The 21289-nt window shown below is 39.6% G+C and overlaps 2 protein-coding genes across 6 annotated transcripts; both read right to left on the bottom strand.

Moving 5' to 3' along the window:
• Window positions 1-2029: 2029 nt before the first annotated feature.
• mtfmt (mitochondrial methionyl-tRNA formyltransferase) lies at window positions 2030-9015 on the bottom strand. 5 transcript variants are annotated; one of them, XM_030414124.1, is made up of 10 exons: window positions 8957-9012; window positions 8202-8666; window positions 6408-6605; window positions 4831-4953; window positions 4654-4756; window positions 4491-4566; window positions 4312-4403; window positions 4146-4224; window positions 3195-3268; window positions 2030-2359 (listed from the first exon to the last, which is right to left on the bottom strand). In XM_030414124.1, the coding sequence occupies exons 2-10, from the start codon at window positions 8411-8413 to the stop codon at window positions 2204-2206; spliced, it is 1113 nt and encodes a 370-aa protein (XP_030269984.1). In that variant the 5' UTR covers window positions 8414-8666; window positions 8957-9012; the 3' UTR covers window positions 2030-2203. The 5 variants fall into 5 exon arrangements, with proteins under 5 accessions (XP_030269984.1, XP_030269987.1, XP_030269983.1 ...); XM_030414127.1 differs by lacking the exon at window positions 4312-4403 and having other exon boundaries at window positions 8957-9014; XM_030414123.1 differs by having other exon boundaries at window positions 4146-4403; window positions 8957-9013.
• Window positions 9016-9211: 196 nt separating this feature from the next.
• gpt2 (glutamic pyruvate transaminase (alanine aminotransferase) 2) lies at window positions 9212-21242 on the bottom strand. Its single transcript, XM_030414122.1, has 11 exons — window positions 20726-21242; window positions 20140-20229; window positions 18725-18833; window positions 17186-17319; window positions 16823-17066; window positions 14091-14170; window positions 13305-13441; window positions 12128-12302; window positions 10733-10888; window positions 10065-10177; window positions 9212-9806 (listed from the first exon to the last, which is right to left on the bottom strand). The coding sequence occupies exons 1-11, from the start codon at window positions 21017-21019 to the stop codon at window positions 9650-9652; spliced, it is 1689 nt and encodes a 562-aa protein (XP_030269982.1). The 5' UTR covers window positions 21020-21242; the 3' UTR covers window positions 9212-9649.
• Window positions 21243-21289: the final 47 nt, after the last annotated feature.

The raw sequence follows: 21289 nt of genomic DNA, 5'->3' as shown, positions 1-21289 counted from the left end.
TGGGTTGGGTGTAACGTGGTACGGTCCATATAAAGGAACCCTATCTTAGACAGTAATTTGCTAATTTCTTACAAGATGCACCAGTTAATAAATTCCAATTTTTAAATATATAACTTCACAGCCACAAGATACATTCAATACCATCAAACTAAATTATTTTCAACAAAAGTTTTCCCAAAGTAAAACATTAGCTGAGGAATACAATGATTAAAAAGTATGTCTCTGCCTCATTAAAGAGTCTTTATGTTGACATATACACATGTCAACTGTTTTAACAGAAGAACAACAAATGTTTTGTTAAAAGAATGGTGACCTGGGTGTGTAGTATGTAGGAAACTTTACAACATGAAATGATCAAAAACACAACAATCACAGCAAATATAACTTTAATTTAAAAAAAGTAATATTTACTTCAATTTAAAAAACAAAAAACAATGCTGAAAGTAAATCCATTGAACTTAAAGTAAGACTGAGATGTATAAAAATGCTGTCAACTACACCTATGATAAAATTGTCAGCTGGTAATTAAAGCCACACAGAACATCATTGATAACCATTTTTTTTAATCATCCAGTTCTATAATTTTTTTTCTAAGTAGCATAAAGTGACTACAACCAAGATTTTGTTGTTACGATCTGACTGTGTAATTTGATTGGTCTGCAGTCATGAGGTGAACATTCAACAAGTAGCATGTTGTCCCTCTGATATTAAAAGTCAAGGGGAACAATAAGATCATTGCTCATTAATGATTTGTTGGATAATAACCTGCATAGCAAAAACACATGTGGCCTTATAATAATCAGCAGCCACAGTGCACTTAACACAAGTAAGATTACGCCTGTTTACAAAGCGAAAGGGTGAGAAGTCTGTGGGCTGCTTTTGAGGTTGTAGTTGCAACAAACAATCGTAACATTGGGCCTGGCCAACTATCATATCTAATATTCTGCATTTTTCTGATTATTTGAATAAGTTATAAGTCAAATCAAAAATGCATTCGTTGCACCCTGATGCAGCTCAAATCTGAACTATAACTAGTAGTGGAGTGAAAGTCGGAGCAAATGGAAATACTCAAGTACAAGTACCTAAAAATTGTACTTAGGTACATTACTTGAGTAAATCTACTTAGTTACATTCCATCACTGATGCTGGGCTACTGTGGAAACATGGTGGACTCCATGGACGAGGACATGCTTTCTCTGTAGATATGAAGGCTCATTAACTTACTTAATTGTATGCTACCATTTGCATTAAACAAAAAGTACAGTAGAATAATTGTTGAGATGCTAAAGTGTAGACCAAAGTGTTAGAGACCGAACAAAACGGCTGATCGATTGACCAACCACACATTACCATCTCTATTGTGGCAAAAAAATTATCCAGCCTTTAGCTTTGCCTCTCTAATGGGCATGGAGCATAACTAAGATAAACTGGTTATAGGTTCATATCATTTAACACATCCAATTCCCATGTTTATGTTTTCATGTGTGCATCTTTACCTGTAATGTCAAAAATCATCATCTTTAAATATCACATAAAGAAGATGGATTTTGGCCCCTATCAACACTTTTTTTTTAATCATCTCTCTGGTAAAATGATTTTTCCTTATGTGCTATTGTCTACACACATTAGTATGTTGTATTTCAAAGGGGGTTTGTGGTATCATATGTAAAGACAAAACACCTGCAAATGAACTTAAATCAAATTCTGCTGGATCAGTCATAGTAGTTGACAAGGACCCAGCCACTATTACAACACTGTCTGCTAATGTGCAACTAAGCTGTAAGTAGTAGTGTGTGTATAGCCTTGATAGTGATATGTGTATAGCTAGGCTCCTTGGCCACTGTTTTGATCATTTCATCATTGGAAACACAGCATGTTACTGTGGGTCAACACGTGCCCTTATGACAGGCACTTTTTAAATCAGACACTTAAAATGAAATAATAAACTCTCACATTAGACTTAAAATTCACATCATCCAAATTAAGGAAAATGGAAATGGAAATAATTAGGATCCATGATTTTTCCTGATATCTTTCAGTCAAAAGCACATTCCTTTTATTCAAAGTATGCAGCATACATACAGTAAATGCACTGTATAAGCCTATGTCTTAAAACAGACAAGAGTAAGATGAACTATTGTAAATTGAATTAAATGATGTCATGTCTACAGTGTTCACATCGAGGAAGAAAATATTTGTCACATCACAATGTTGAGTTCTCTCTTATCTGTCGTGCTTCAGTTCCTCTTTTTTTACTGACAAACAGTCCTTCAGCTGTCTGATGCAGGTAGCCATTATAGAAGTCTGCTGCTGTCAGCCTTTTCTTCAAGAGTACTGTCTTGAATCCAACCCAGCCGTCCTGAAACATGGAACCAACGTCAGTACAAATGTTGGAGTCACAAAAAATATCAGAATGAGTTAAATGAAAAAGAAAAAGGGGGGTGGGGGCTGCTTTAATTTCGCTTTTGATGACTTCCTCTGTTTACCTGTTATCACCTGTCTTGATCATTTCTGCATAATGTACATTTCCACAGCAGTAATTCCATCATTGCAACAACAGTCATGTCATACTCACTTCTCTAAAGAGAACACTTTCTACTGAAATAGAAATACTCTTTAATCTAAAAAAAAAAGACACTGCACTAAGCTATACTTTGACTTGTTGTTTTGTCATATTTTAAAAAGCTGCTGTCAATAAAACAGAACATTTTCCTGCATTTGAAATCTTCCAGTGACTCAAAGAGCAAAAAATCTCTTTTTCCTTAAAGTTTAATGTGAATCATCAACTGGAAACATTAGGTTTCACAGACTGTAGATTAACAGAGATTGATGAAATGGCACACAAAAGGGCTTGAAACTCCCTCATAAAGACAGTCATAAAAGTTATATCCTTGGACTATAACCTTTTTTTCTCCATGTCTTATTATCTGCTTGATTCAAGGAAGATTTCTAGAAAAGGTTCTAAAATTCTGAACAGACCTATCCTGACCACGACTACTGTTAAGACAATTCACTGCAAGGATCATTGTAAAAACGCACATTTAAATGAGTTAACGCAATTAAATGAATCACCTGGCTCTTTCAAAGAGAAATGTTTTGGTGTGGCGATGGGAGTAAACAGGGACAAGCGTGAAGGTTTAGGTCATTGCCAGTACTGTACAAATTAAATGGAAGTCTAACTGAGTTGGACAGACCTTACAGCAGACAGCCAGAGTATTTGACTCCTTCTGATAGCTGACTGAGCCAGGGGCTGGTCTCCTCCTCTGATCTGAAGAAAACACGAGTGATAATACATGTCAGGGTCATGGTACTAAGGATATACATTACTTAATATCATAGGGCTACATGCACGCGCACACACACACACACGCACGCACGCACGCACACACACACACACACACACACACACACACCAAATCTCATGTCATATAGACTCTGGTTCTGGAGATACTCTCATTCAAAAGTGTATTTTTAATGATGAACTTAATGTCAATCAACACAGACAATGATCTTTTAGGGAATTTAAAGATCCCATATAGTTAGTTGTGGCAGGAGTGTTTATACTTTTTTCCTGAAAAGTACTTTTCTTTCCCCCTGCAGATTGATGTGTCAAATGGAACCACCTTCTACAAAATGTGCTAAATTTCAAGCTTCCTGATTGGACGTATCTTTTTGCAGTTCTCTATGAAACTCAAATTGATTCCAATTGGAAATGTTTTTGTATCCATCCCATGGCTTACACTTTTCAATAATCTTTTCATAGAGTTTTTTGGAGTGTTCTTTTTCTTCATGGTGTAATTGTAGCCAGGAATACTGATTAACCAGTGACTGGACCTTCAAACACAGATGTCTTTATACTACAATCACTTGAGACACATTCACTGCACTCCGATGATCTCCATTTCACTAATTGTGAGACTACTAGCACCAATTAGCTAGACCTCTGTTACTTGTTCTGTTACATGTTCACTGTACATGCACAGTGAAAGAAAACAGAGGTTTATTTCACTTTCTTAACCAGGATGATTTTAAATTCAAACACATATTAACCAGATACCTAAAATACCTGATAAACATCTAAAAAAGCATGCATGTAGTGTAAATATATTCATATAAATTCAATAATATGTTTTTAACAAACGTACCTGATAATGTAATGTGACATTTTCCTACAAAATCCAGAAGTTTTATTGTCTTGCCCATCCACATTGTCCTCAAAGGTATCTGACAGCAGAGATAAGGGTTATAAGAGTGATATTCAACAGTCTGCCATTGCTTAAAAAAATACCAGCCTATATCAGTCATCATTACCCGGGATCCAATAGCGCGATACAGACAATCAATGTTGTCACAAGTCTGTTCCTCCCACACTATCCAGCACATGGACGTACTGATCTTTGGGGCTGTTGGAGGTCATTGATGTTTTAGTTAGAAGAATTCCTCCTGTTTTACATTTTGCACGACTGTCAGTGTAGTTCAGATCTACGTACCAAATGTTTCACCTGTCCGGCTTTGGTTCCTTTTATGTGCAAGTCTCTCAGACAGTGTGGTCAAAGTATCAATTAGCTGCAATCCAGAATACAAATACAACAACTATGTTATCATCCTCTTAGAATGACGATCAACCATCTTCCACATGTTTCAACAACTCACCAGGTGCGCTCCCTTAGTGGCAAGGGCAGCTCCAAGCTCATCAGCTGTACATTTCTCAGGTACCTGATGGAGTTCCTGGTTGACAATGGGGCCCACATCAAACCTGAGAAGTGAAGATATGTTGAATAACACAGTTTGTAGTCCAACAGGAAGAACACAGAGCTTTTCTTTGTATACCTATGAGGACGGATCTGCATGATGGTGACTCCTGTCACAGTGTCACCGTGCAGGATGGTGTGGAAGATGGGTGCTGGACCTCGCCACCTCGGCAGCAGGCTGGGATGAACATTTAAAATCCCGCTGCAGAGACACATATACAGTTTATGACTTAATGCTTTAAGCTGGGGTTGGTGAGATAGTCGAAACCAGCAACGTTAGCTAAATTTTGAAAGTATCCCGCTGAAAAAAGTCCCACCCTCTCTTCAGGTTACCCTTCAAATATAGTCCTCCAAAACACCTCCATAATAAATGTTAAATAGAATTCTTACTTTTTTCACAGTCTCAACAACAAAAAAAAAAAAATTACAAGCTTTGTAAAAGTAGAATTGATTGGAGGGATGTTGTATTACATTGCATTGGACAGGCTCACCTAATAAAGTAGTAAAGTGAGTATATTATGTTGAATGCTGTTTTGAGATGGCGTCCTTATTTTATGTTCCATGTACTGAATGATTATCTAGCTGTTTTATAAATACACAATATGGTCAAAAGTATACATCGCCTTATAATTACCAGCCTGCAGTAGCAGTCGCATATCAGCCAGGTTGTGAAGGAAGATATAAAGGAAAACTGCAGGCTCAACTGCGACAAGTAAAGTAGGTCAAAGTTGTATCATGAGTCAGATCTCTAAGATGAACGTTTAAAGCCAGGGGTCTCAAACTCAAATTAGCTTGGGGCCACTGCTGGTATTGTCATCTTGTTGGAGGGCCACTCAAGTACTACCAGAAAGCGCAATATTTCTGAAATGTTCATCATTATTTCCATTAATAATTTAATAGTATAAAAATGCAGTAGTTTGTATACATTTTTACATGATTAGTTTATAACAGTTGCAGATTTTTTTCCCTTCTCTCAAACACTTATCAGAACCTTGCACTGAACTAACAAATTAAATACATTTGAACTGTATTTCTTGCAAGACACCTGGCAACAATTCTGCTCATATTTTCTTTTTTAACAGTGAAAAAATATGTTTCCTTATAAATGACTTATTTGAACCTTGCCTGCTGCATAGTCAGTGTTCCAGGTGTTGTGCCAATTACATAACTTGTCCACTGCCCCCATCGTCATTTTACTTTGCAAAGAATCAATAGTCTGATGGACGCTGCAATTACAAACTGCGGAAGGCGTCTATTCTGTGCAGCAGCGGGGTCAAGATAAGAATCGCAGCACAGAGCAACAGGAGTCACATTTCACAAAGAGCTAGGATAACTGACTGACAAGGCTATGGTGCAGGATTTGTTGTTGAATCAAAAAGCGGCCTGGGGTCTGGCAGTTTGAGACCCACGGTTTAAACAGACAGTTTGGATGATCATTTTATTGTTCATCTTACCAATTTAGTTTTATTTTACATCTGACTACTTGTGCTTCTTGATGGTTATGACCTATTTTTAGCACTCTGGCCAAGCACAGACATTGGTCATTACAATTCTATCAGACAGCTAATAGGTTTAGGGTGTGCCCTCTGCAGCCAGACCAGGGCAGAGCAACAAAACAGTGTTTTAACACATCACTGCTAGACAAAAAATGCTTACTGTGGAAACTTGTTGATCAGTGTCTCGTGGAGTAAACAGCCAAACGACACCACCACGCCAACATCAAACCGTCCATCTAAATTGTCAGGGGGCCAGCTGTGCAGTGGAAGCTGATTCTGTTGAGCAAACTTCTTCACTGGTACATTACCAGAAAGAGTAACAACTTCAAGGGACTCCACTATCCCTTCACTGGAGGTCCTACAAACACAACATGGAAGTTAGTTTCCAGGCACTCACATCTCTTATTGATGAAAGTTATGAATGAGTAATTTCAAGAGTTTTTATGCCATCTGTGATGCACAGATTATCAGAAATCAAAGACACTAAATAACGATACTTGGGAGCGATATTTATTTGGAGTAATTATGAAATTCTTGTATTAATTTGTATCCTTAAATACAACTAGAGGTACTTTACTTGAGTATTTGCATTTTCTGCTACTTTATACTTCCTGTCCACTACATTTATTTGATACATTTAGTTACACAATACTTTGCAGATTCAGATTATTCAGTTTTTATAGACTATTAATTGTGAAGTGTTACCAATCAGATATTGTTGTGCATGGGACACTTAGTAAGAGGATGCTGCATAAGAGCCAAAGAAGCAGTTTCACATTCACATTTCATAATCAGAAGTCTGTATTTCAACTAGTGCCCAACCATTATATCTGTCAATATTAGCTCAGTGCTGATATACTGGTTTATTGGCACATGTTATGGATGTTTGGTATTGCCGGCTGGTTTGGAAAAAGGGAAAGTCTAAAACTCAGGTATTAAGTCTGGTTAAGATGGCAGGAAAGATTATGCGAACACCTGAACACCTCTACCTGTCACCCCATGGCACATTTTTGAGCAGTCTAATATTCGGCAGGCCAATATGATCGTCTCTGACCCTTTCCATGTGTTGGACTCTGTGCTGATTAATTCTGAAAGGAGCTACAGGGTCACTATGTGTAAGCACAATCGACTGTCCAATTGTTATTAATTTATTAAAGGGCAGCACACAGAAGATGTAACTCTAATCTAAGATAAATGCAGGTTCCACCATTGCTGTTTATTTGTAAGCTAGGCATATTGCTGGTTGTATGTATTTATGTATGACGATGTGCATGTTCTCAGAAATATGCTTAGAGAGGTCATACTATGCTTTTTGGGTATTTGCCTTTCCTTTATTGTTTTATGTAGCATTTATGTGCATGTAAAAGGGTCTACAAAGTAAACTTTGTTTAAAGACTGCCTCTACTTCCATAACTTATGTGTGTCACTATATAACCGGCATTATATAAGTATGTTTTTATTTATACATTATAAAATATATACAATTCAGTTATTTAAGATCACACTACTTTGCTCAGCCCAACCTCTGACTGGCTACATCCTGTCTGTTAAGTAATGCACATGTGCAATTCTCACCCAAAGATTGAACAAAGGCCACATGTCTCAGCAATACAACATATGAGAAAAATAATGTGTTTTTGAAAATTAAAGTATGTAAACCTGCAGCACTATCTACGCAGTAATAAGGCCACCAGAGATATTAATTTCCTGAAGTCTACCAGTGGATTTTGAGGGCACATGAAAGTCCAAATATGCTATGGAAAAACATCAAGAAAAATATGATGCACCAAGGAGCATACCCAACAAACTTAGTGCAACTATAACTCAGAACAGTAAACATCCTTGCCTGCCCCGTACATGTTTTGGTTTCAAGTGTCATACGATGTAATTTGTGTATATCATTTGTATGACTAAACACTGGATAGTGTGTAGTAGTCTTCTGTCAGACTCGTACCAGCTGGATGTGAGACGTTTCAGAGATTCCACAGCAAAATGATCAGAGCCAAAGAACAGGAGCCTCCAAGGGGGTCCTGATGATGACATACGTCGACAGAGCCCCCGATACCGGCCATCAGTCCCCCTCCTCCACCCGGTGTGTCCACAGCAGTGGTGGAGGTGGTTCAGGATCCTCAGAGAAGCTCCTGCTGTCCTGCTGTTCGTCCACATATTGACAAGAACTGTCTATTCAGCTCAAAACACCCCGTGTCCACGCTGTCGGTGTTGACACTAGCTGTGTTTCTGTGATTGTATCAAATTTGCCCTATACTTACTCAATGTGTCCACAATAGGCGCCGCCATAATATTTTCCGTTACACTTCCGCCCCGTCTTCTTCGTGGATGGTCGTTGGCGATGGCAAACAAGCTTTCTGCCACCAAGTGGACAGCAGTGTAATGTTTATGACACTGTCGGAGATTTAACCTGCAATTTTTGCCCGACAAACATGTTAAATTACTGTTACATTATGTTACATTAACAGGTTTTACTATGGGAAAATTCTATACAGGCATTGTAGTCCCCATAACATCCCACTATGGATGGATGGAATGTGGTATTTAGGAATAAATCCGTATTCAACTAAGAGTTGTTGGAGAAAATAATTTGGTCTGTAATGCATATACTGATCAATATCGGTAACATTATACCTAATGAAATTTTTTGACTGAAAACTGTATTGATATATGGTCAAAACAAATCTGATTTCACATCACCTGATTTAATGCGGCTGATCGGTGTGTTGTGGTGCGGTCCCTTTAAGAGATGGTGCGGCGCGTGTATGCGTGATGGAGCGAGTGAAGAGAGCGAGCGGCGGGTAAAGTCGGGGTAGATAAGAGGAAAGTTTAATCGTCGCGACTGTCATGATTAACAGTTTCTTTTCAAGTATATGTAAACTTTTGACCACAACTGCATACTTTTGTGATTTTTTTTTTACTTTGTTATAAAAATGCAATACCAAAACAAAACAATTTTGTTGCATTTTTGCAGACGCATTTATAGTGGTATACAACGCCGTATACACTTTATACGTGTGTAACAAGTGGATATGTCAAGTCCTTGGCCGAGCATGAAAAGCACGATGGATGATGAAGAGCAGATGTTGAATGCAGGATTTTCAGTGGATGTTTACCACTGAGCAACACAGCATAGAGTAATGAGCACATGAATAACTATTTATGGGAGAAGAACATCAGTGCACTTCATATGTTGTTATACAGTCTTTTCTCTTATTCAGGGCCTCAGCTGTAAACAGGTGGAGGATCCTTTGCCACTTTAAATACCATCTGAGAGAAAGGCACACATTTATGTAACAAACCCTTAAATACAAGTATTAACTCAAAGCAATATTAACATTACACAAGCTGTTAATTTAAAATAGCACATTCTACATAAGTCTGGGAAGGGGATCAGTCTGGTTTCTTTGACATTTCGCTGTGTTGATCTTGGGCGTTTCTGTTGGTCTGAGGTTCCTGTTGTGAATACTCTTCAAGAAATCTGAGGTGGAACTCCTTCAGCTTCTCCAGGAGGACTTTCAGCTTCTCTGGATTCGGAAGGATGGTCATTCTAAGAAACAAAATGCACAATAAAAACAGATACATAGTATGTTTAAATATGCCATGGTTTCATTTCAATTCATGGTCCATCTGTATATTGAATGTTGAGATATCTTGTATAAAAAGCTTGTGAATATCATCTTAAATTCAGCAAATGTGTCATAGTTTGCCACTTTTAAAAACAATCCGTCTAAGTCTTGTGATCTTGAATCCTAGTGTAAAATGTTAAATAATGCTGTGTTGGTGTAAGGAAGTGTTCATGTCTCACCTGAAGTGATAGGTTCCCTCTCTCTGGCCAAATCCACTTCCTGGTACCACACAGATACCAGTTTCCTCCAGCAGTTTGAGGCAGTACAGCATGTCAGGAGCCATAGAAAGGGACTGCCAGCACACACAAATAAAAATGATAGAATTAGCTAATCAACTGTGACTCAGGTCTCCAATAGGGTGGCTGCAATGTCGACATTTTCCAACCAGCTAATGAGCTTGTTACAACACTGGTATTACCCAGCACACCGTTTTTTTACAAAGAAAGATGCTTAATTTCTGCCCATCGCAGTGTTAATTTACTGATAATGCAAACCAAAGACTTCCTTCTGCTGCAGTTTCACATTAAAATTTAGCTAGGGGGGACGCTGTTTAGCTCAGTTGGTAGAGCAGGTGCCAATGTACAGAGGCTTTGTCCTTGCTGCAGCGGCCCTTGGGTTCGAGTCCCGGCATAGGGTCCTTTGCTGCGTGTCACTTCCCCCCTCTCTCTCTCTCTTAACCCGTTTCCTGTCATCTCTCAAGCTGTTCTATGAATAATGGGTTGGACTCGAACCCCAGGCCGCTGCATAAACTTTATTCTTAGAGAATTTGTTTGCTGAAAACTCAACTTTTACGGAAAAAACAGAAAAAGGAAAAATTCCAAATTTTAGAATGGGTTCAGTAACAGACCTGTGCTTCCTGTATTGCTCGTGGTGGGATGAAGATCTGAGGGAAGGCATACATGGCTCCTTGGACTGGGTTGCACGTCATCCCAGGCACTGAGTTTAGAATTTCCTCTGTCAGCCTGGCTTTGTGAGCCAGGGCATCCAGGACTGCCCTCTTCTCCTGGGGATCAACATAACACATCATACATGAGGGTTAGCAAATAAACAATGACCATCATTAATTTAAGATGCAAGTCCACACCCAAGGGTCACCTCACCTCACCTAATGTAGAAGAGGGACAACACAAGCATTCCTTCCTGGAAAGCATACTGCCCCCTCAGGTGTAATCCCATCAAAATGTTTTAATTACTTAAGTTTGAACTGTGAATGAATGGATCCATTTCAGTTAAATATTGGTGTGAACATGTTAGTCATCAAATAGTTATTGGCTTTTCATTGGGCTGAGACAGGCCGTGCACTGAGCAAGAGCTGATCTCCTGCATGCACAGGACAATTAGTTCTTTTTTTAAAAAAACTGTGACATAACCAAAAAATGGCTGAAGACGGAGGTCCCTAAGGTTGCGGACAGGGTTGAAGTAATGCAAAATATATATGTAGCTGAAATGTTGACTCCATCACATCCCAAAGATTCGCAATGACGTTAAGGTGTGGAGTCTGTGGAACAGGGTAAATCTGGACTCATCAGACCACATGACCTTTTTCCATTGCTCCAGAGTCCAATCTTTATGCTCCCAGGAAATTAAAGCCATTTTTTCCCAATTATCCTCATTGAGAAGTGATTTTCTTAAGGCTACACAGCTGTTTACTTCCAATCCCTCCACTTATCTTCTTGTTGCGTGTGCGGAAATGCTCTTACTTTCACTATTAAACATAGCCATGAGTTCTACTGTAGATTATTTTTATAGATTATAAGTGATCTCCAATCGCGATCATTCAAGATTTTCTTTCTCGAAGATGATGGTTCATTACTATCTATCCAGGTTTTAAGGACTGTTTACGAGTAGGAGTATGTTTGATCCCTCAACAATAGCAATTAATGCTAATGTTAGTGACAAACAGATTGCATTTCCCACGGCTGCTTAACAATAAATACAACCCAGTAATTTGCTGAAAGAATGCTTTTAACATTAAGGTGCAGCAGCAGTAAATGTTTCCTTGGTATTAGCAGATGGCAGTCCTGCATTAACAGTTCCAAAATATGGGTACATTGCCAACTGATTCCAGTGTCTACACCTACTTTTCATACAATACAATCCTAAATGGTCCACAGGTGATTCACAGTGCTAGTGCATCTGCTCAAAAACAGAAATGTTTCGAGCACGTCTTTTTGAATGTACACTGTGCACACAGCATCTGCATTTACTTGATTCAGTGAAAACAGAAGCCACAGACACACACCTTGGTAAACTGAGCATAGGAGGGCTCATGTCGTTGGGGGGGATTTACAATGACGTCCATCGCTGCCTGACCAGAGACAGGGGGGCAGAGGCGGACAGACAGCAATTTGACCAGCTGGGCCTTCACCTGTGGATCCATGTTCAACACCTCCATGTAGCCTCCACGGAAACCACACCTACGTGGGAGACAGAAACAAAACATAGATAATATTAATTGAGTCTTGGCTCAAGAAAAAGCGATACTACACTGTGCCCGTGTACTGACACATGCATTAATACTGAACCGTTTGAAATGATATTTCCCATTAACCAAATGATTACAGTCAAACTCAGGCCTGTATGTATAATTCATACAGTGAATAAGAGGCTGGAGGATGTGATTCATTTCATGGGAATTCTAGGTTCTCTGTCAGTTACAGCAACAGTGGGAAATTAGTTGTGGATAGGACTAAACCTGTGCACAACATTTAGTGTCATGTCTCTGCGAATACACAGATACTGATGAAGACATACTGAAATTGTCAGGCTTTATTAGTGCACTAGAATGTCACTCTTGCTGCACAGCTTCATGTGGCCCAATATATACATTTCTTCTTCAAATAAATACCACCCTTCAGTGATTCAACAATAACCACAAGATCGAAATTCAGTTTGTTACAAAGTTCAGTTTCTCAATCCTATCACGAGTTAACCCTCTTCACAATAATCAATAAAGGATCTCTGAAAAAGAAAATAAACCTAACATCTCCAAAGCTGTCAATTACCTCCAAGCCTTTACACAAAAGGATAAGAGTATAGAAGTGCAGCTTCAGGCCATCGCTAAGCTGGCTATGTTGTGCTGGGAGTGTTTTTAAAGTGTATTTTTCTTTAGATTTATGCAAGTAGGCAAATATGAAGACAAAAATACACAGGGATAATATCAATGATTATGTTTTGATTTCAATCATCATAATTAAAAGCTCATTCCAATTTATTCATGATTTCAAATCAGTATCATGACACCCCTGCTTAATGTGAATTAAACTTTTGTTCAGTGAACTTTAACAGAGACCTTTGTAATTTCAGAGAATTTACTGCATAGAGAAAGGAAAAGCACAGTTGAACATATTCAAATGCTAATTATTTTCACCATATGAGAAAAGAGCTGAATGTGGGTGTTTAGTGCATTGGATACTCACTCTCCAGTGTAGCCCTTGGAGGTGGAGTGGAAGGAGGCCAGCTCCACATTGCTGAAGTACTCAGGGCCCATCTCATATAGGACCTTCTTGAAGGAGTGGAACTGACTGTCTGGTGAGTACACATTGTCCTGGTACACCTGTAACAACACCAGCCAGCTTGATCACAATCTGGCAGGGAAAAAAAAATCTCTCCCATTACCAACACATTCAGTTTTGCTTAAATTGCAGCCATGGTGAGTTCCTGGTGATACCTGCATGAAAATGTCTAACGAGAGCCAATGGAGTGCAACTTTCACCAAGAGTACATCAGAATCTGTTCTAGAAGGCCTGCCAGGAGTTTTCGGGATTAAAAGTGGATTAATTTTCACTCCCATTTCTCAACCTGGCTGTAGCAATGAAATGTTTTAAAGTTTTATTCACGTTATGTTTCATCCCATTTACCGACTTCTTTCCTCACTCTCCAACTCTCTCCTAGAAGAGCACTCGAACACTGTTGGAAACATTTGCGATAATGGAAGTACACAGCAAAGACATTTTACATATTGTACCTATTTTATGACATTTAAAAACTGGGAGCAAAGGGTGGAACTGCTTTGATTTCAACTATACAAAAAAAATTGCAATGCTAAATCACTGGAACACCCCTTGAACCTGGGCACAGGAACAATAACTAAGGTCTGAACAGGTACGTTTTTGGATAAAGGGATAATCATTTTCAGACTTTACAGAAAGCTTATTTCTGAGGACATTTGGTATAACAGATTAGATGCTGGCAGTTGAAGTTACCTCATCAGCCATGACAAAAAGATTCTCCTCATAGGCGAAGTGGAGCACCTCCTCTATACACTTCTTACTCTGCACCTGACCTGGAGAACAGAGTGGGGAGAGAGACACACATAGTGTTACCACTGGAAGTAAATATCAAGCTGGTGTCAGGGCTAAACAGACAAACTCAAAAATATTAAAATTAGCAATGAAAATGCAGGGAAAATCAAATGAGTACATGTGGATGAGTGTTGTGAAACAAAAAACTAGGAACTGTAAGTGTTGTAGCTTAGGCGATTGGACTTTCTTGAAGACATTTCACCTTTCATCCAGGGGGATTCTTCAGTTCTAACTGAATGGAGGGGAGTTGCAGGCTTTCAAACTCTGTGTGGGAGTATCCTTACAGAGTCGTCAAGGACACGTTTGAGCTCTGAGTCATTGCTAGAGCTAGGTGATCCCAGGTTTGAGTGGTTGTTAAGTAGTGACCGACCGATTATCGGCCACCGATATATCGGGGCCTGATAGAACGGCCCAATTTCTATCGGGGGTTCTATCATATCGGTGAAACGTGCGCCGATAGAAAAAAAAGTGTGACAATGACAAAAGCACGCGCGGGTGTACTGATTTATTTTGTCCAGTGGGGCGCACTGAGCTTAGCTAGAGACTTTGGCTCAGCTCACATTTCAGTGAAGTCCCTCCCCCACTCTACACCACGAAACCTCCCGACCACCTGACCAGTCAGCCGATCAACTAGAAGACTGTCTGAGCAGCAAAACAGTAAAAACAGCCTAACACATGACATGCCATTGCTGTATAATTGTGGACTGGATTGTCCTGTGTTCATTTCCCCATGTTTGTGAGACAACGCGCAACGCTCCCTACTACACGCTTGCTATAGTAACTTTTGATTGATAATATGTTATTAAAAGTTTGAAAAAAAAGCACAGAAGGGTACAGTTTAATACAAATACAATACTAAAAGGATTGAACCAAGAAAACACTAGTCTCCCCGACACGACGCGGGATCACTTTTATTTTATCGTCGTCATTTTGGCTTGGTTTGATTTTGTGTGTCCACAGCTGGGTTGGTTTATGGAGGGGACGAATAAACGACATGTTTTTTGGCATGCATTGCTGACCTGGGCATTGTTTCTCAATAAATTAGAAAAACCTTTCCTAACATTCCCCTTTTCCGTGCATGGTTGAAGGAGATCCCATCCACGCTCCGCTCCCTCCTGCGCCGAAATGTCCCCTTTAGTCACATAAACCAACTAGGGTGTGTGGACACAACCACCGCATCAACTCGCCACCCGCATCTATTTAAACGTCACTTTGCTTTGTTCCTTTGCCCTGATGAAGACCTCCAGGTCGAAACGTTGGCCATGTCTGTTCGATAACACAATAAATTAAGCAATGTCAGGCATATTTAACATCAAGGCTACGAGTGTGCCGCATCACTTCCTCATCAACGCTGGTGTCTTTTATTTGTGGCTGCTGCCAGCGCCACATGGGCTTTGCCTTTCAGCAATCAAGCACTGTTTTCGTCTTTGTTAAAAACAATAACAGCAGAGATCGCTGTGCCTACTGTTTTGCATGCAAATATGAATTAACACAGTAAAATGAATGGTTCTCTATTTACAAATTGACTTAACAAGTTCAAATGTTAAATGTCATTTAAAAAAAGTCTGTTAAATGTTAAAAGTCTTGAATAAAGACATTGGTTTAAGAAAGCATCTGTCTGTACTACTGTCACTGTGACTGTACTATTGCATAATCATATCGGTGCAAAATCTATGCACAATCCAAGGCCTGTTTTCATTCCAGCTCAAAATCTATCCATCTCTATATCGGTTGCATATCGGCTATCGGTGATTGCACCCCCTCTAATATCAGCTATCGTTATCGGGCCAAATTGTTAAGCTGTCTGGGGTGAGAACTCAGTACGGCATTGTAGGTGGGTGATAAGTAATGTCATAGGCCACCTCTTTGGTTCAAAGACAATCGTTCCAGTTTGACATATATGGATTCCTTTACTCCTCAAAAGACACGTTCCAGCCTCAGAGTGCTGCTAGGTTTGAAGTGAACCAGGATATGACATTTATCGAAGATCCTGCTGAGTTTCTCGGATATTTCCCCAACATAAGGAATGGCGATGTTGTTGTTTTCTCGTCTCCTCCTATACCCCTGCTCTGGATCTTTTAATGGTTTTGACGAAGGTCCAGTTTGGGTAATCACAGGTTTTAGGTGCTAGGAGCAATTCTACAATGAGCAAGTCAATTAGAATCAAATCGAAAGTAGTACCAGAGATGTTGTAGCAACTGTAATCTTGGCAGCAGGGAAGTAGTTCAACAGGTACACTTAGCTCCGACTCATAATAAGGTATTCACCATCAGATAATCCCTACAGTGACAGCCACATACCAAGAAGAACACCACCCCTATAGTCTTCAACTGTTCCTGTGTTTGTGTCACAGCAGTTTTTTTGTAGTGCTGCTATGATGATTATCTAAGAACCCTGCCTACAGTTTTAGGGTACCATCTACAGTGGAACACGAAATGTGGAAATGTACCTTTACGCAGGCTATGGGTGTCACATCTTCATCAGTAAAGAATTTTGTGTTTGCAGCCCACTGAACCGAGAAATGTTTCTCTTATCAGAAACCAGTTGTGGCTCTTACTGTTCAGAACAAGTTCACCATGATAAAATGAGACCAAGTTGTTCACCGCCTCAACAAATGACTATCAATATCCCACCTGTGGGGTTTCCAGGGTTAATAATGCAGAGCACCCGGGGCTGACAGTGGTGCTTAGCTGTCATGTAAGCTCTCTGCAGTTCTTCAATATCCAGTGCCCAGCAATTGGCCTCATCCAGGTAGTAGTTAATGTGAACTGCCTCCAACTCGGAGATGGCGGCAGAGTACAGGGGGTACTGAGGGATGGGAATCATCACGCCCGTTCTCGATCTTCCTTGACCTGATACTAGCAGCTTCAGGATGCTCTAAAAAATAAAAGATAATCACTATCATCACAAGTCAACCCAGTCAAAATGCTTTCCAGTTACTTCTTTGTCACCACCCTGTATCCTCTCTCCTGTCAACCCAAAAGAGCTGTTCATACCATGATGCCGTCACTGGCTCCTGTGGTGAGGTAGATGTTGTTCCAGTCAGCAGGTACACCCTGGTCTCTTTGTGCGATGTAGTCAGCAATGTCCCGTCGGACACACTCCACCCCCTGGCTGGCACTGTACGAGCCTGAATCAATAACAGACAATATACTGGATACAGCAAGTTTGAACATGCAATAATAGTAAAAGAAAAATAATTTAAAAAATATTTATTATAATAATAATAATAATAATAATAATAATAATAATAATAATAATAATAATAATAATAATAATAATAATATCTCAATGCGGATATTACTTGTAGTTATGTCATAGATTACATCTGACTGCAGTACTCAAGGATGACATGACATTTATTCTTGTCAGAAGTTTCTCCCCTGCTGAGAAGCACAATATTGTTTGTGGCTTGTACGTAGGGCAGAGCAATCACCGAAGATCCACATCATCAACTGCCACAACTACCTTGGTAATGATGCATAACATTGATGATTTCATGTGTGCACAATATTCTCTATCCTACCATATTCAATAGTGAAAAACAAGTTTGTGCTACAATTGGAATATTAAAACTAAAATATGCTGTGCTTCACACTGGCTGCTACCATCGAAATAATAGTTACTATAAATAGATTTTAATCACACAGTGGTGTAATTGTAGTTGTGAAGCACAGCATAGACTCCTCTGCTGCACCAGACATTATGCTGAGGCTAACTTTGGGGCTAATCTCTTTGCCACAATATTCACCTACTAGTAAACAAAATCACTCACATACTCACACACTGAGCCCATAAAAAGTGGCTTTGTTCCTTTACCATTTTCAGACAATTAATTAACTTATAATTAGCTCTGCTCTGTTGACTATAGCCAAAGTCCTCTGCATTTAAATAATATATGAAATTAATCCACACAGCTAATTCTGACTACTTGGGTTGTATTGGGTGGTTCCGATATCAATACCAGCATCAGAAATACCTCCTATTGCCTAAATTCTAAACAGCTGTATTGTGATGACACGGGTCTATGAATTACCCATCTCATGTAGAGTCCAACAGTCATCATTACAGAGGAGTCTGTAGCCTCCTAACCTTGCGCTGACCCTCGCCCAAACCATAGAGAATTTCTGTGTGAACACCTCTGTGTTGTGCTGCATATGTGAACAAGCAAATCAAGACAATATCCTGATCTGATTCTCTGTTGTCTGGAGTTCATATAAGAAAGGGGCTATATTCCACTGGCCTTTGTCAATCACATGCCAATAACAAACTTATATGCAGAACTCTTATAATGATTGTTGACACACAAACCAGACATGTGAGGGCAGAAACTCCATTCTGCGACTTGTTTTGTAGTGCAGACACTCAGTTCTCTTAGTTTTGATCATGGTAATTCTTTTTCAGTAAAACAATGTAGCTGGTCACATCACATCAATTTTATAGCACGTCAGAATGCCCCTTGTTAAATGGTCAGCTGCTACTGAACTGATAAACAGACACATTCTAGGACATGGTGACAAGTACAACACACAAACCTAGGCTGTGTCCTCCACAGTCCTGGAGGATGCGCTGGGCTCGTTGTTTGGCATCATCAGGGAAAGCTGGACTGTCCATTAGTTCTGGGAAACAACACAGAGCCACTACCTGCACAGGCAGAAAGAAAAATACAATTTTCATACACAGAAACATGGAGAGATGGGAGAGGCACATACCTTAATGTTTGCTATGTTAATAACTTTATATCAAGAGTGCGCATCAACAGCTTTCATAGTGAAAATTGTTTGTTCAATTGATATTTTTCTTTTAATATTGCAGACAGTTAAAAAAAAGAGTAAACCTTTCCTTCTGATAGATATTTTGTGCATCTGTTCCCCAGCAAGTGAACTGGAGATAAGTGAGCTCGCCAAGAGGTGTCTCATAAAAGACAAAAATAGAATGGGAAAATGCCAGACAGTTGGGTCGACCTCACACTGGTGCAGGCAGACAGGGGAAAACAAAGTGGTAAGGAGACTGTTTATCTCCACAGCAAACTAATAATAATAATAATAATATCCTCTTCCTTTTTGATATGGAACAAAATATATTTTTTTACATGTATCCCCAAGACCATGACACAAACTTTAAGTGGGTGGCATTTCTCCCTCCAAAAAATTCCTCAGACAAGACCTGTATATTCTGTAGTAATGATATTGGAACTACTGACTATTGGTTTCATACAATATGGTACTACTGTTTTTGGATTTATTTCCATAACTGGCTGACACCTGTAGTTCCACCTTTCGTCCCTCCTATATCTTGAAGCATTTTTGAATTAAGTAAAGTTTAAAATGAAATGCACATAAAAAATTATGAAAACCAAATTAGCACAACTACCATTCTCTCTGCACTTTATCACTGTCACAGAACTTCTTTGTTTTTATTTTACGTTTTTTTATATATTTTGTTTATTGTAGTCTTACACTGGTGTAAGGTTAATAAAGAACCTCATCTTTAATGTTGTAATAAAATAAAACCTTTTGTTAAGTGTGATATTGTGATGATATACGTATGATATTATCAGTGAGGCTGGAAGACACCTTAATCCTCAAGTGATTGTAAGTTTTTAGACATCCTTTAATGCTGACTGGTTGTTCAGTTCTGTCTTCTTTGCTCTTCAAAAACGTAATATTGTTATCTATATTTTTTTTGTCCAGGGCTGCCAACCGCCTGCGGGGGATCTGGAAGAAGCTGATGATTGGAAAGGGACGCCTGGAGGAGTCAGATGTCTCTGTTGCTACTACGATAGATGGGTAAATGAAGATGAGGAATGAATGGTAAGATGGCAACTTTCTAACAAAAAGAAAATGATCACTGAACGGAATATGGTTTCATACAGTGAATGACTCAAACTACAGCTAAGTGATGACAGTGGGTCTGATGCTTCATATTTGAGTGCCTGTCCAACCCTCACCTGACGAACAAAGGTGATCGGCTGCTGACCCATGGCATGGGCATCACCAATGTTGGCCTTGATGACCTCAGTGAAAGGCTGCTTAACTCCCTAAAGAGACAAGAAAAAAAACACAACACGTCATAAGGCTAATTTGAGACTTAATCATGCTGCTGAATACATAACACCACTTTGATAACTGTACATTGTGTGAAAGAGACAGGGCTTTCTAAATATCTTTACAATTTGTTCAGCACTATGCGAACAAAAGCCTGTTGGTACCCTGCTGGTCTACCTGTCCCATACAGTATGATGCAACCAGCTTTAACTTTGCTGTCAACCAGAAAAGCTACATCTCGTGTTCCGTCGTGTGGACGATGTATGTATAATCTTACCAACGCAGTGTAACGTGGACATTGTGTCAATTTAGATTTGAAATGTGGCGTTTAATAAAATATCAGACTTGACTGTGAGTCGCCCGGTAATAGTCGTTAAAACCGCTTCCATCATCAGATGTAGTGAGGCGGTCTTCTGGCTGTTTCAGCGTATGTGCTCTACACAAACGAATAAACAATTAGCGGACAGACATGACCAGTGGGACGCTCACCTCCTGCAGTCCCCTCTCGATATCACCCGCCTTGATAACGATAGGTCCTCTCACGGCGTACTCCACCGCTTTCACCTGCGGGTTTAGGGTCGCCATGGTCAGCGTCTTCTCTCGCATGGTGATGGGATGTCCAGTGTCCACGGTGGCCTCTGCCGTGCTGAACCGCTTCAGTCCGTATTGCTCCGGAGGCCCCTGCGTTTGAAACCGAGCATGCTGCCATGCATGTTTAGAAAGCGATGTCGTCCGAAGGGGGACATGCGAAGAGCGACATATTAAGTGTTTAAGACGATGCATGTTTCCTCAGGCTCGGCCCGATGGTTTATCGATCAAAACAGCCGGTTGTTATTGACAATATGTCGGTTTTAAAGTCATTACAGAAAGAGAAAACGCACCAAAGTATAAAAACGCCGGTATCGCCGACTCACTGTCCACTCGGTTTTCTGTGAGACTAAATTAACATGGATGAATTACACGCGCACCGTTTTATCATCCGCCCTCCATTTTTTTTTCACGAAAACTTTATTGACAACATACATAAAAAAAACGACTGTTACTTTAACTCTT

The sequence above is a fragment of the Sparus aurata genome, chromosome 4 (assembly GCF_900880675.1).
Source record: "Sparus aurata chromosome 4, fSpaAur1.1, whole genome shotgun sequence".
NCBI lineage: Eukaryota > Metazoa > Chordata > Actinopteri > Spariformes > Sparidae > Sparus > Sparus aurata.
Note: the sequence above shows the minus strand (reverse complement) of the source record. Positions and strands in the feature narration are given on the sequence as shown.